The 12,947-nt window shown below is 39.5% G+C and overlaps 1 protein-coding gene across 7 annotated transcripts in view; it reads left to right on the forward strand.

The window, feature by feature from the left end:
* UTRN (utrophin) overlaps positions 1-12,947 on the forward strand; it is a 345,054-nt gene that overhangs the window by 111,854 nt on the left and 220,253 nt on the right. For all 7 annotated transcript variants that reach the window (XM_035108828.3, XM_035108822.3, XM_060272729.2 and 4 more), the window contains exons 33-40: positions 503-658; positions 1,851-2,021; positions 4,801-4,980; positions 7,189-7,317; positions 7,489-7,659; positions 8,385-8,540; positions 8,966-9,103; positions 10,242-10,394. In XM_035108828.3, the coding sequence (XP_034964719.3) occupies positions 503-658; positions 1,851-2,021; positions 4,801-4,980; positions 7,189-7,317; positions 7,489-7,659; positions 8,385-8,540; positions 8,966-9,103; positions 10,242-10,394 (1,254 nt within the window). The remainder of the gene's footprint in view (positions 1-502; positions 659-1,850; positions 2,022-4,800; positions 4,981-7,188; positions 7,318-7,488; positions 7,660-8,384; positions 8,541-8,965; positions 9,104-10,241; positions 10,395-12,947) is intronic.

Genomic DNA, 12,947 nt, shown 5'->3' on the forward strand with positions numbered 1-12,947 from the left:
CCATGAGGTCATGAAGATTTAGGATACTTTGCTTCTGTGTCTCAACTGAAATGAAGACTCCTACTGAAGATATCCACAGATTTGGTGGAAAGCTTGGATAAAAGGAACAACTCTTTTAAAGTGATTTGGTTCTTATACCTAGATAGAATTATCAAAAGAACGTAACACTTTCATGTTATCAAAATAATTATAAGGGAAGCTTACTTAACTTTTCACTTTAATGTTACCTAGAGACAAGTTTGATGCAGAGTACATAAATAACATGATTTTATCTTTGTCATGTTTAGCATTAAAGCAACACCCCCCCCCCCAACAGCGGTTTCTTAAAACTCTGGATGAAACATTTGTTATGGCCAGGATGTTTGAATTGATGCATTGTTATGTTTGACCTGCTTTCAAGAAGTAATATGACATGAACAAGCTTAACCATTATTTGGAAACAGAAACAGACAAGCCTTGAGATGTTAAATAGTAACAAATGTGTAATTCATCCTGGCTCTAGAAACTCTACAAGACTCTCAGTGAAGTAAAGCTTGAAGTGGAAACAGTAATCAAAACAGGAAGGCAAATTGTACAGAAACAACAAACAGATAACCCTAAGAGCATGGATGAACAACTGACAGCATTGAAATTTCTATACAATGATCTGGGTGCACAGGTATGAATTGTGTGCTGCTTTTGGGCTTTGGGGTCAGGCTATTTGAGGACAGTCTTCTGCCACATGAATCTGACTACCCTTATGACCATTAGAGCCCTTGCTCTTTGTCTTTTTGCCTTCAGAGGTACTGCTGCTTGGGACACATATAGGGTCTTTTCTGTAAAGGTTTTAAGATTCTAAAAAGCTCTTCCTTGAGAAACTTTGACTGGCTTCTTTCTTTTTGTTTTTTAAATAAATGGTCAGTGCATTTTAATTTTTCGGGCTTTTGGATTGTTTTAACTTTGCACACTGCATCTTCAAATGCTTTAGTTTTGCTCTCACTCTGAGCTGTCTGTTCTTTAGTACTTCATTGTGATGTATAATCTAAATGGTAAGCCACCTTGGATGCTCTGTCTAGCAAACAGGATCACTTCTTTCTATATGCCTTGTTGACACTCTCAAAGAACTCTTAATAAATTAGTGAGACAAAATTTGCCATTGCAGAAGCCTACTTCAGCTCTGCTTCAGTCAAGCTTGCTGTTCTATAGGATTGGTTATTTTATGTTTAAATATACTTCCCACCAGTTTTCCTGTGCCAGACATTAAGCTAAGCAGGGACATTAAACTAGGGACGTGGGTGGCACTGTGGTCTAAACCACTGAGCCTTTGGGGTTTGCCGATCGGAAGGATGACAGTTCGAATCCCCACAACGGGGTGAGCTTCTGTTGCTCTGTCCCAGCTCCTGCCAACCTAGCAGTTCAAAAGCATGCCAATGCAAGTAGATAAATAGGCACTGCTGTGGTGGGAAGGTAAAAGCATTTCCGTGTGCTCTGGTTTCCGTCACGATGTTCCGTTGCACCAGAAGCTGTTTAGTCATGCTGGCCACATGACCCAGAAAGCTGTCTGTGGACAAACGCTGGCTCCCTTGGCCTGAACGCAAGATGAACGCCTCAACCCCATAGTCGCCTTTGACTGGACTTAACCATCCAGGGTCCTTTACTTTTACCTTACCTATACTTTCTACCAGTTTTCCTGTGCTAAGCAGCCTGTAATTTCCAGTATCCCCTCTGGAGCCCTTTTTTCTTTTTTCTTAGTATGAACTTTTATAAAAAATACCACCTGGATGTTGCCAATTACTTTCACTGCTACGTATTTCTTATTGAAGAAGCAGAACTCCTTATCTCTGTTTTTACATGCTGGGTTTCTTATGCAGGTCACTGAAGGGAAGCAAGATTTGGAGCAGGCATTGCAGCTGTCATGTAAGCTCAAGGAAGTCTCTCTTTCCTTGTCGAAATGGCTAGAGGCTACAGAGGCTGAGTTAGTGCACAAGTCTACCTCAGAGAGTTTGCTCACTGATCTGGACACTGAAATTGCATGGGCTAAAGTAAGAAAAACTGTATATTGTCACTCATCCTTTGTGTTCCTTTGTGATTTCAAAACAAAACAAAGCAAAGCAAAGCAAAAAAACACAACAGAGACAACTGTTGACAAAAATGCACATTCTAATTAGTAGCCTATCTTGAAGCCTTGTATATAAATTAAACAAATTATACTTGAATAGAAAAGATTGTAAAGCACTAGAAATTTCCAACTATTAGAGGAGCTAATCACCAACATAATATCTATCTACTGTCGCCTTAATTTTTGCTGCAGTGATCAATAGCAACCCACCTGCAAGGCTCAGAGTTTCCAGAGTCCTTCCAAATAATTTATTTAATGGTTTTTCTTCTTTTCCGTTTCCCTGATGGAACAATCTGTCCTCATCCCCCCACATGTTGTTCAGCTTGCCTGATGGAACTATCTGTCGCCCCTCTTGCGGGGGATGTTGGTCTCTGGACCACCCAGAGTAAATTTGGCGAGCACAGAGAGTTGGAGGTGGGAGAGGTGGAAAGTCCTGTTGCACTAGAGGGAATTGTTGCGCTGCTTTTCACTGGTCCAATACTTAGTCCATAGTGCAACATTTGCCTGGTTTACATTAAGCTGATGAAGAAAAAATGATGCATGCTTTTCAAGCAGAATTTTCTGCTATGCAAATGGTGGTCAACTATGCATTGTTGATTATAAATAGGAAAATCTTAGGCATTTTCCTCCAGCATTAGATTCCAAAAACATTGCATATGGTACATGATTATTGTGAATGGGTAGTGTTTATCCTCTGTACTCAGAGGTGTAACAAGGGTCTCTTCTGCCCCTGGCAAGGAGCTGTATTGATGCCCCCCCCTAATTTTGCCATGGTGCAAGAAGGAAGGGAAGCTTCTCCTGCATTTGATCTTGCTGCAACAGTGGTGGTGTGGCACCACACACATATACACCATACACTTCATAGTCTGAAAGGTGATTTTTTGCACTCCACCTCGGCCTGTGTTCTCGCAGGGTGCTGTTTTTGCCAACCCCTATCTTCACCTCTGTCTGTTCTTCTAGGAGAAGTTAGAGTTAGTAATATAAGATTTTTTGTTGGCTGTTGCTCAAAGAAAATTATTTAAAATGTTAAAGAATTAGCAATTAGATCTGTAACTGTTATACAAAACCGCGCTGGAGGAGCTAATCTCTATAATGCCACAGCAGCAACACTTAATATTTGCTATCTGTTACATGATAAATCTCCTCAGTGATGGATTAAAGTGGTTATAATAGCTATATAAAGATTTTTTTTTTACCGTTTTGAAAAATCAACCAAGTAGCTAACTACACAAATATCATACTTTGTTCCAAATTTCTCCCAAGTACTTTGTTCTGAGCATATATTTAAGCATATATTGTGTCCACACTTCCTTTACTGCTTTTCCCTAAGCTGGCATGGATAATTTAAAACCTTAAACTATCTTTTAAATTTGATTGCCTTATTATAGACTTTTTTTTAAAAAAAAGTTTCTCAAAAAGCTGAATTGTGCCAGCCAAAAAAAAAGGCGTATTAGATCCAAGGCTCACCAATGTGTTTCATTTTCCATTAACGTAATACAGTTCTTGGCTTTTTGAATTTAATTGCTTGTTTTAATTATTGATTGCTATTTTAGAGAATGTCATGGTTAGTCAATTATTTGCCTAATTGAGTGCAAAAAGTCATTAGCCTACAAGGAGGAGCATTGTGTTCTGAGGATTGATGTTAAAAATGGAACAGTATAATTTCTTGTCGTGCAAAGAAACTGCACAAATCCTTCTTTTGTTAAAATGGCTATAAATAATTATGATCTGAGGACCTTTTTACTATATGTATACAACATACTTCAATATGATTAGCAGCATTTAAATATTTCAGTGTAATGTATTTGAAACACTGCAATATCCTCTGTCCAGTGATTTAGACAAAAGGCACTACTTTATTAATTAACAAGTGCTTACGCATATACCATTATACAAAATGTATATTATAGTGGGAAGAATTACATAAGGTTCCCTCCACTTCATGAAAAGTACATGCACACATGCAGACAAAAAATAGTTTGAATTGCTCCATAATAGATGGATATATAGTTCCCCACGTGCAGAACAGGAAACTTTATGAAATAACAAATGAAACTGGAACATGGAGTAATTGCATAATAAAATAAATGGCTGAATCTAATAAAAACAAATTTGAGAAAGGCAAGAGGAGGATACAATTTGTCTTAAAAATTACAACTTCACTTCCCAACTGTAGATAATTTCAGGTAGCAGGGGCTGCCAAAGACATTTTGGCATCTGAGGCAAACCACAAAATGACCTCCCTCTTCCCACTAGGGAAGAAGGGGTGAGTGAAGATTGATATCAGGAACAAGGGTGGAGTGGGGGAATAAATATGTACATTGGCATCTGTTACCCTGTGAATCTTGCTACCTGAGATGGTCATCTCACCTTGCATCATCGGTGGGGCAGCCCTGTCTGTATGATCACAGAAATGCAGAACTGTCAAATGGTCCCAATAACTTCACAATGCTTCAATCAGCTTTTATTGAAGGAGAAAATACTATAATGAGTGCAAATATTGCTGTCAATATTCGAATACCCCATATTTGGAGTTTATTTGGGCATATATGCAGTTTGCTGTTAAGTGCCTTACATGATATGAAAAGGCAAGCTGGTCAAATTAGAAACATGGTCATATGCTATGAATGCATTTGATGCCATCTTTGACTTTGCAATCATGGAGAATTTGGTTCTGTTAATAGTTTCTGTTTGCCTTTTAGAATGTGCTGAGAGAACTGGAAAGGAAGAAGGTTGATCTTAACAGTGTAACAGAGAGTAGTGCTGTACTTCAGACGTTAGTGGAAGGCAGTGAGACAACTTTGGAGGAAAAGCTCTGTGTTCTTAATGCTGGATGGAGTAGAGTCCGAACTTGGACAGAAGATTGGTGCAATACCCTTTTGGTAAGCTTATATGCAATTTTTACTTTACAATATTTGCTGCTTTAAAAAATACTTTTTATTAGCTGGGTTATCTGTCTGACATTAAGATTTCCAAAGTGTAATTAGCTTCAGTAGAATAAGGTACATATGATAGCCTTCTCACAGTGTGTGCTGTCACAAAGCATAGAAATTCCTGTGAAGAGAGAAGATATCAGCATGCCCAGTAGATGTAGGATTGAAGTTACTTAATAAGAAAGGTGAGGGGCCAATATAATTTTAAAATGTGTCATGAATTTTAGAAGATCATTTCACTCAGTTTAAAATGTGCCTACCTGAACTTTGTAAGATTCTTGCTATCTAAACAGCCAGTTTTAATAGCTTTTCCCTTTTTGACATTAATATGTTGTAGCCATAATCCCAAGGAAAATATTAAGAGAATCTAATGCACCCATGGCAGTTTACGGTAATTCATTCTTGTGTCCTCTCTGATCTCTGTTGTGAGTTATCTATTTGTCTGTCAGCTCCCTGTTTTGAAGTCATTCACAATCAAGAGTGGCCATCTGTAATATCTCTGAAGCTCTCTTTAGACATTTGGCTGAATATGTGTAGGATTAATGAAGTGGGAGGGGTTTTGCATATGACCCGCACCCCAAACTTCACTGTATGCACCAGTTCCCATTCCTGGAATGAGAGGAATACAAGGCAGAAGTTCAAATCATGGGAGAATTCCAGTGCTTATAATCTTCATTCAGATGTTTCCTTTCCATGTGGGAAGTTCTGAAGAGGGACTGGGTATCTGTGAGGATGTGCATGCAAACAAACATCTGAAGGTTTAAAAAAGTAAAAATCTTGCCTGGGTATCTTTCCAGAATCGCCCTTGGTCTCCCTGATACATTACAGGGAATAGGGGAAATGTGATCTTGTTGCTCTTGCTTGATCTCTCAGTGGCCTTTGATACTGCAGTATCCTCTTGGACCATCTTCATGAGGGGGGGACTGATGGAACTATGGGGCCAGGTTTATAGAACAGCATTGGGGAAATTATGTGTCAGCCCCCTGCCAATTGTGCTGTTCATTGCTGCAGGGCAATCAAGGTATATTATGATATCCTTCTCACTATGTGTTCCCAATGCTGTTCAAGATCTATAAGAAGCTGCTGTGAGTGGTAATTGGGAGATTTGGGGCACGGTGTCATCAAATTGATGATGCTGCCCAGCTCTATTTCTGTTTCATCTGAATAAGGAAAGGATGTGGCTGTTTTAAACTGGTGCCTGGATGTAGTGGTGGGCTGAATGAAGGGCAACAAAGTGAGACTGAATACTGGTAAGATGGGGGAGTGGGTGAGTGGCTCCCAGGTACAGGAGTTGGGGAGTTTCCTGGTTCTGGTTGGGGTTGCATTCCCTCTGAAGGAACAAGTTTATAGTTTGGGGGTGCTCCTAGATCCATCACTGGAAGCTCAGGTGACCTCTGTGGGGATGCCTGTTATCGGCTTAAGCTGTACGGCAACTGCACCCTTTCCAGGACATGGATAGTTTAGACACTATTGTTCATTCGCTGGTAACCTCAGAATTTATGTTGAATCAAAGCATAAGGTGAACACACTACAGAATTTCACCAGCGCTCAATCTCAAAACCATTGCTATAAAGTGTTACTATCAGAATAAATGAATTCTTTAAAAATTGGGAACTTTTGGAAATCCAATTTCACAACCATGATAAACAGTATTCTTTTATCAGTGAAATAATCATTCATGTAAAATGGACAGAAAGCAATCTATAATGAGCAGCGTTGTTTGAATATGTTAAGGGTTTGTTATGTGTTTGAGCAGACGGGTTTACTCATTGGCTATTAAACCCTGTTATGATGTGGGGATATGAATGCTGCATATTTTCTACACTCTTTGGGGAAGTATGTTCTTAGGGAGAGGTGAGGTGGGCTTTATCCTGTAGCAAAAATATGGATACAGGAGCTATAAAATAGTGCAAAAGGGGACAGGACATAGATTTAATACCTTCTAAATTTTAGTCTAATTTTCTTTTTGAATTGAGTATGCAAATTTATTGTAAACTGTCTAGAGGTCTTGGCATGGAGTGGACCAGATATCTAAATAAACATAGTGATGACTATCTATTGCTAAGTGTTTCCTGTTAATATGCAGCATTTTTTTCATTTTATTGATCAATCTCTAGGTATTTCTTTCATTGATTTATCCTTGTCTTTGCTATCCAGAATCACCAAAGTCAACTGGAGATTTTTGATGAGAATGTCGCCCACATAAGCACTTGGCTGTACCAAGCTGAAGCCCTGTTGGATGAGATTGAGAAAAAGCCAGCCAGCAAGAAAGAAGAGACAGTGAAGGTGGCAAACCTAATCTTTTACTGACATGGCTTATACAGTAATAGTATATTTTGGTTCCAAATGAAACTCTGCCAAATCTCTTGGTTGATAACTCTCTTGCTACACTCCCACCCTGTTTTATCCTGCTCTGTACTAAACACTAAGCTTGTGCTGTTTTTCCCCTCTTCTCAGCGTCTAACATCAGAATTGGATGAGGTTAGTCTCAGAGTAGATAATGTGCGTGACCAAGCTATTATCCTGATGAATGGCCGTGGTGTGTCGTGCCGTGAGCTGGTAGAGCCCAAGCTGGCTGAACTGAACAGGAACTTTGAGAAGGTATCGCAGCACATCAGAAGCGCTAAGGTGAGGATGGAAGATGTTGTGCAAAATAAGGGTGCTGCTTCATGATCCCAAAGCATTGATTTCTTCCCATTTTAAAGTACATATGTCAAGGGGAATATAAATTGAGCAGTTAATGTGCATAACAACTGGCCGGGTCTTGTGGAGAACAACATTCACCGAGTCTCGTGGAGAATGTGCACACAACCCTTCCATGAAGAGGAAATTGTGCACATTTCCTGGTCAGTATAAATAAGCCCCAAAAGGCCTCAGAGAATGTGCATATTTCAGAGAAAGAAGCAGCTGATGTGCAAACAACAGGCCATTGTGGCCATTCACCTGGCCTCCTGGAGACTGTGCACATAATCCTTCCATGAAGATGGAATTATGTACATTTCAATGGACATAATCCCTAACAGCCCTTGGGTAATGTGCCCATATTGACTGGATTTTGCATACTTACATTCCCCTTAAGATCCTTGAGTATCCCAGTTAGTCATGACTAGGCATTTCCTTAGCATGGTTCTCTGGGAATGGAAATCAGTTTATCACAACCTTATTCTGCATTCTTAGGTGCAGTTTAGTATTTTTCATTTTTCAACTGAGCCAGTGAAACAGGATAATCTGTAGCCAAAGTTTTCCTACACTGCAAAATCTGATTCTGAACATGATGTTCATTTGCAACTTTACTGATGCAGTTATTTAGGCATTAATCAATGTGTGTGTTTTGTCTTCACATTTGCCATCAGATGCTTTTCAGTCAGGAAGCTCACAAAGTGTTTGTCAAGCAAGGGACCCATGGAATTGCAGTGGATTCTGCAGACATTGATAAATTCGAAAGTGAGTTACAGGATGTGCTGAAGGTTGTAGAGAAGCACATGGAATCAAAGGAAGATGATGAAAAGGTGTGTGAGATTAGAATGAAACAGATTATTGCACTTGTCCTTATTAAACATATTTCCAGCCATTCTTCTGTACATTTTTATGCATGTTTCTCTTCACAGATACTGGGTTGTGTTCAGTGTAGCACTTATGTGAGCAGAATGAATTCTGCTGCAGAAAGGGACTTTCCCTCCTTTCCTCCCCCTGTACACCCCCTAAATCTTTCATGGGGATTGCCCCAACCTTCTAGAGTAGATTTTGGGAAGGTGTAGGGTAGATGTGGTTGGGAGAAGGAAGAGTCCCATTACGCAAGTGGAAGTTGTTCTGTTCATGCATATATATTTTTTTGGTTGAATACTGCCCGTTATATCCATTTTGGGAGGAGGGGGAATATATTCCCTTAAAGTATTGTTAACTGTTTAGTGTTCTTGTGCTGTTATCATTTTAGTTGGATGAAGAGAGGGCTCAAATTGAGGATGTTCTACAAAAAGGTGAAAAGCTACTGCAACAGCCAATGGAAGAGAGCAGGCATGAGAGAATTCGTTTGCAGCTTCTGCTTCTGCAGACCAGGCAAAGCAGTGCTAAGGTAAAGCTATTGTGCTCTCCCTCCACCTACCCAATAGGATAGACATCTGCAGTATAGTTTCCTCTCTCCCAAACAACATGTGCCTGCCTGCATCAGCAAACTCTGTAACTCTCATGCGCACACCCATGCCCAACTTCAGATTTTTCATTTCATTGAAACAAACGTCTTTTCAAGCCAGGTGCACATAGCTTTCCATATTCTCATGCTAAGAACTTCCACTTCTGGAAGTGGAATCTTTTTTCTCGTCACCCTAAAACTAGGATGGTTAAATGGATAAATTAGTCATTAAATACTCTCTGCAAACAATTATGCTTCTGTACAAATTTGATCTTATGAGTCAGCTCTTTACCCACTTTCAATGGAAGAAAGAAAATATGTTTATAGGTGCCATTGAAACTGGGTGAGGGATCGGGGCCAATTAGATCTGTAATTGCCTCCATATTTTTAAAAATGTTAATATTGGGTAAAAGTGTTCAGCTCTTTTATTCTTGTCTGCGACTGATGAAAGACAGACCCCTGTTTCTAATTCCTTGTCATCTTCCCCAATGGAACTAGAGAGTTCCATATTAGGCTCATAGAAACTGAGTATGTGCTAGCCCCCCTCCTCCCGCCCCCCGCCCCCCGCCCCAACTTAATTTACACCAGCATGGTGGTAAGGGAAATGGGGGTGGGACAGAAGAGGGATTGCTAACTCATGAAGATGAATGTATGGTTTTAATAGCGTTTTTTAAAATTCTGGATTGCTGATGTACCATTAAACACTTGAAAAGCCCCTTCATCAACCTGGCAAGATCCTGTTTTGTCTCAGATGCCTTCAAGGAACCCCACCTCCAGCTGAGGATTGGGGAACCATTTAAATTTGGTGCCTGGGAAATAGGCAAATTGATCCTTGGTAGAATTATTTTTCAAATGAGGCAATCTGTGTTAAGACAGAAATTGGTGATTGTGGCAGCATGCAGTTTCAACCCAGCTCCCTGGCAGATGTTGTTTTGGGTCGTAATTGTCAACAAATACTTCTGCCATTTCAGCTTGCACTTCTTTTGTAGATTCTAAACATCTGTGATTGAACATACACAACTGCTTTTCTGCTACTTATGTCAACCAGTTGCTTTATCTTCCCTTCATTCTTTGCTTATAGGAACTTAGGTCATTACAAATGAGACAGGGAGTGGAACTCTCCCCTTCATTCTCCCAATATAAAATAGAACAAGACAGTCATTTGCACTGGCTCAAGGAAACAGATGGAAGCCTTTCTGGAACAGAGGAAGCAGAAGATGAGGGCAGGTTGCAGGTAGATCTTATTTATTGTGAATTTTTTAATATAAAAATTTCCCCTTAAGTTACAGTAACATACCATCCAGTATACTTTCACTACCAGTACAGTGGTACCTCAAGTTACAAACATCTCAGGTTACAAATGCTTCAGGTTACGAACTCCACTAACCTGGAAGAGTTACCTTGAATTGAGAACTTTGCCTCAGGATGAGAACGGAAATTGTGTGCTGGCGGCACAGCAGCAGCAAGAGGCCCCATTAATGCCATGCCTCTAGTTAAGAACAGTTGCAGGTTAAGAACAGACCTCCGGAACGAATTAAGTTCGTAACTAGAGGTACCACTGTAACTGTTATACCTCAGTTTGCAACCAGCTCCGTTTGCGACCGATCAGTTTGCAACTGCCGTGGACCCGGAGGTGTTTACATCCGGGTTCTGCGATGTGCGGATGCGCAGAAGCAATCTGCACAGCACGTGCATGCGCAGAAGCACTCTATCGGCACTTTTCGCAAGTGCAGAAGAGCCCCTCGGTTTACGATGAACTCGGGGAGCGACCGGCTCCCCGGAACAATTTGTGGTCGCAAACCGAGGTATGACTGTACTATATGATGGTGTTTTTTTTTTTTTAAAAAAAAATTGTTTCAATAATGTCATCATATTATTGACAAAATAAAATTGTCAATAAATTCTAAAATGGACCATTGCACAAAATTTACCTTTTGGTAAAGGACCCTGATAGATAAATTATTTATCAATAGCATGTGAAATCCTGAAAGAAGAAGATTTTCTTTATATATTTACTATATTTTCAGTCTTGTTTTTTTTTAGATAATTGTCTGCTAATGTGTCTCATATTAATCAAAGAGAGAGAGGGAGGGGGATGAGAGTGAGAGAGAGTGAGAGTGAGAGAAAGAGACCCTGACATTTGGTTTATAAACTAGAAGTGAGTTGTTTGGTTTATAAACTAAAAGTGAGATGTAGCTGATTCTTATTTGGCTGATGGTAAGGGCCAGTTGGTCTCCCTGTTGCCTCAGTGTTTCTGTCGGGAGGTAGTGACCCTAGGTTTCCTGGCTATTGGCAGAAGCTAGAATGTATACCCTTCCATTCTCTGGCATCAGGGCAACTGTGATATCTATGAATCGGAGATCTGTGATTATTTTTTATCTCTGTTCATTAGCCATCTCTTCTTGAGGCTATTCCCATGCCTTTCAACTTTTCCTTGTGTTCAGATTTTGCTCACAGGTGAGCATTACCAAAGGAGGTCATATCCTGCTATGTTTCTGGGCAGTTTCTTGAGCCTTGGTAAGCCCTGGTTCAAGTGAACTCCTGATCCAATTTTGATTTGACCCTTTATGATTTTATTTTGGATGTGTTTAAATTGGATGTATTGAAATCTGCTGTTTAGTCAAATATTTGTGAGAATTTTATTGAGTGCAATACTGTGATACTGACTTCAGAAAGCTTGTCTGTTTCAATTATTCATACATACAAAGCTTTTCATTTTCCATTTCTAATGCGTCCACTTTTCTCAAATATTTAGTCTGTCATAAGAATTGTTGTTATATTTTATATAATAGTGAGGAGTCGTCTGAAGCAGTAAGTAATTTTTTGGACAAGCTTGTGCATTAGGCAATCTGTCAAATACTTTTGCATTTCTGGTTATGGGACTTTATAATTAAATGAATCAATCTCTTTATGACGCTCCTATAACTTTAAAGCCCAGAGCCAATTATTGAGGAGAACATAGAATGTGAAACACTCAAAATCAAGTTTATGCAGCATAGAATAATGATGCCTAAAGTCCTCCCAATTTAGTCCCCTGTTTTGTCAGAAGCTACCTCCATTTCTTCCCATGGAGCTAACAGCAGCTTTAAATTTGGGGAATTTAGGTTGGGATGATAGTGTGAGGAGAATGGGTGACAATTCTTTTCTTACAAAAAGGGCTGAAATTGGTGAATTAATATGAGAGTGAAGGTGGCCAGCAGCAGGCTTGGATCAGTTTTACCTGACAGAAAATGTCTTTAGGAAAAGTACCAGTCATTGCTTTGTAGCAGCAAATCATCTCCCTTCTGCACACTGGACTTCACATAGGAAACCTACTGTTAAGAACTTATGTCAGCGTGCAAATATCAGACAGGTGGGAGTCTGATTGTCACCCCCATTCTCCTTTGTACAGGTAGTGCTCAAGTAATGAAGAGAAATCAAAAAGATGGATTTGCATGTGTAGAGATGCACCAAGTATTAATCATTGGTTTTTAATGTTTAACAAATTAGTGTATTTTAATGTTTCTGTTCGAAGCCGCCCAGAGTGGCTGGGGAAACCCGGCCAGATGGGCAGGGTATAAATAATAAATTATTATTATTATTATTATTATTATTATTATTATTATTATTATTATTATTATTATTATTGCTGTTTATATTTTAAAAAGATTTTATATGAATTGCCCCAGTTCATTTTTCAGGCTCAAATGCCCTTTGTTTGTGTAGGATCTGGAAAATCAGAGTTGCTGCCTTCTCTGAATTGAACCTTGAACGTAAGGCTGCTGAGGTTTTCGGTTTTCATTAATTT

Source organism: Zootoca vivipara, chromosome 3 (genome assembly GCF_965207765.1).
Source record: "Zootoca vivipara chromosome 3, rZooViv2.hap1.1, whole genome shotgun sequence".
Lineage (NCBI taxonomy): Eukaryota > Metazoa > Chordata > Lepidosauria > Squamata > Lacertidae > Zootoca > Zootoca vivipara.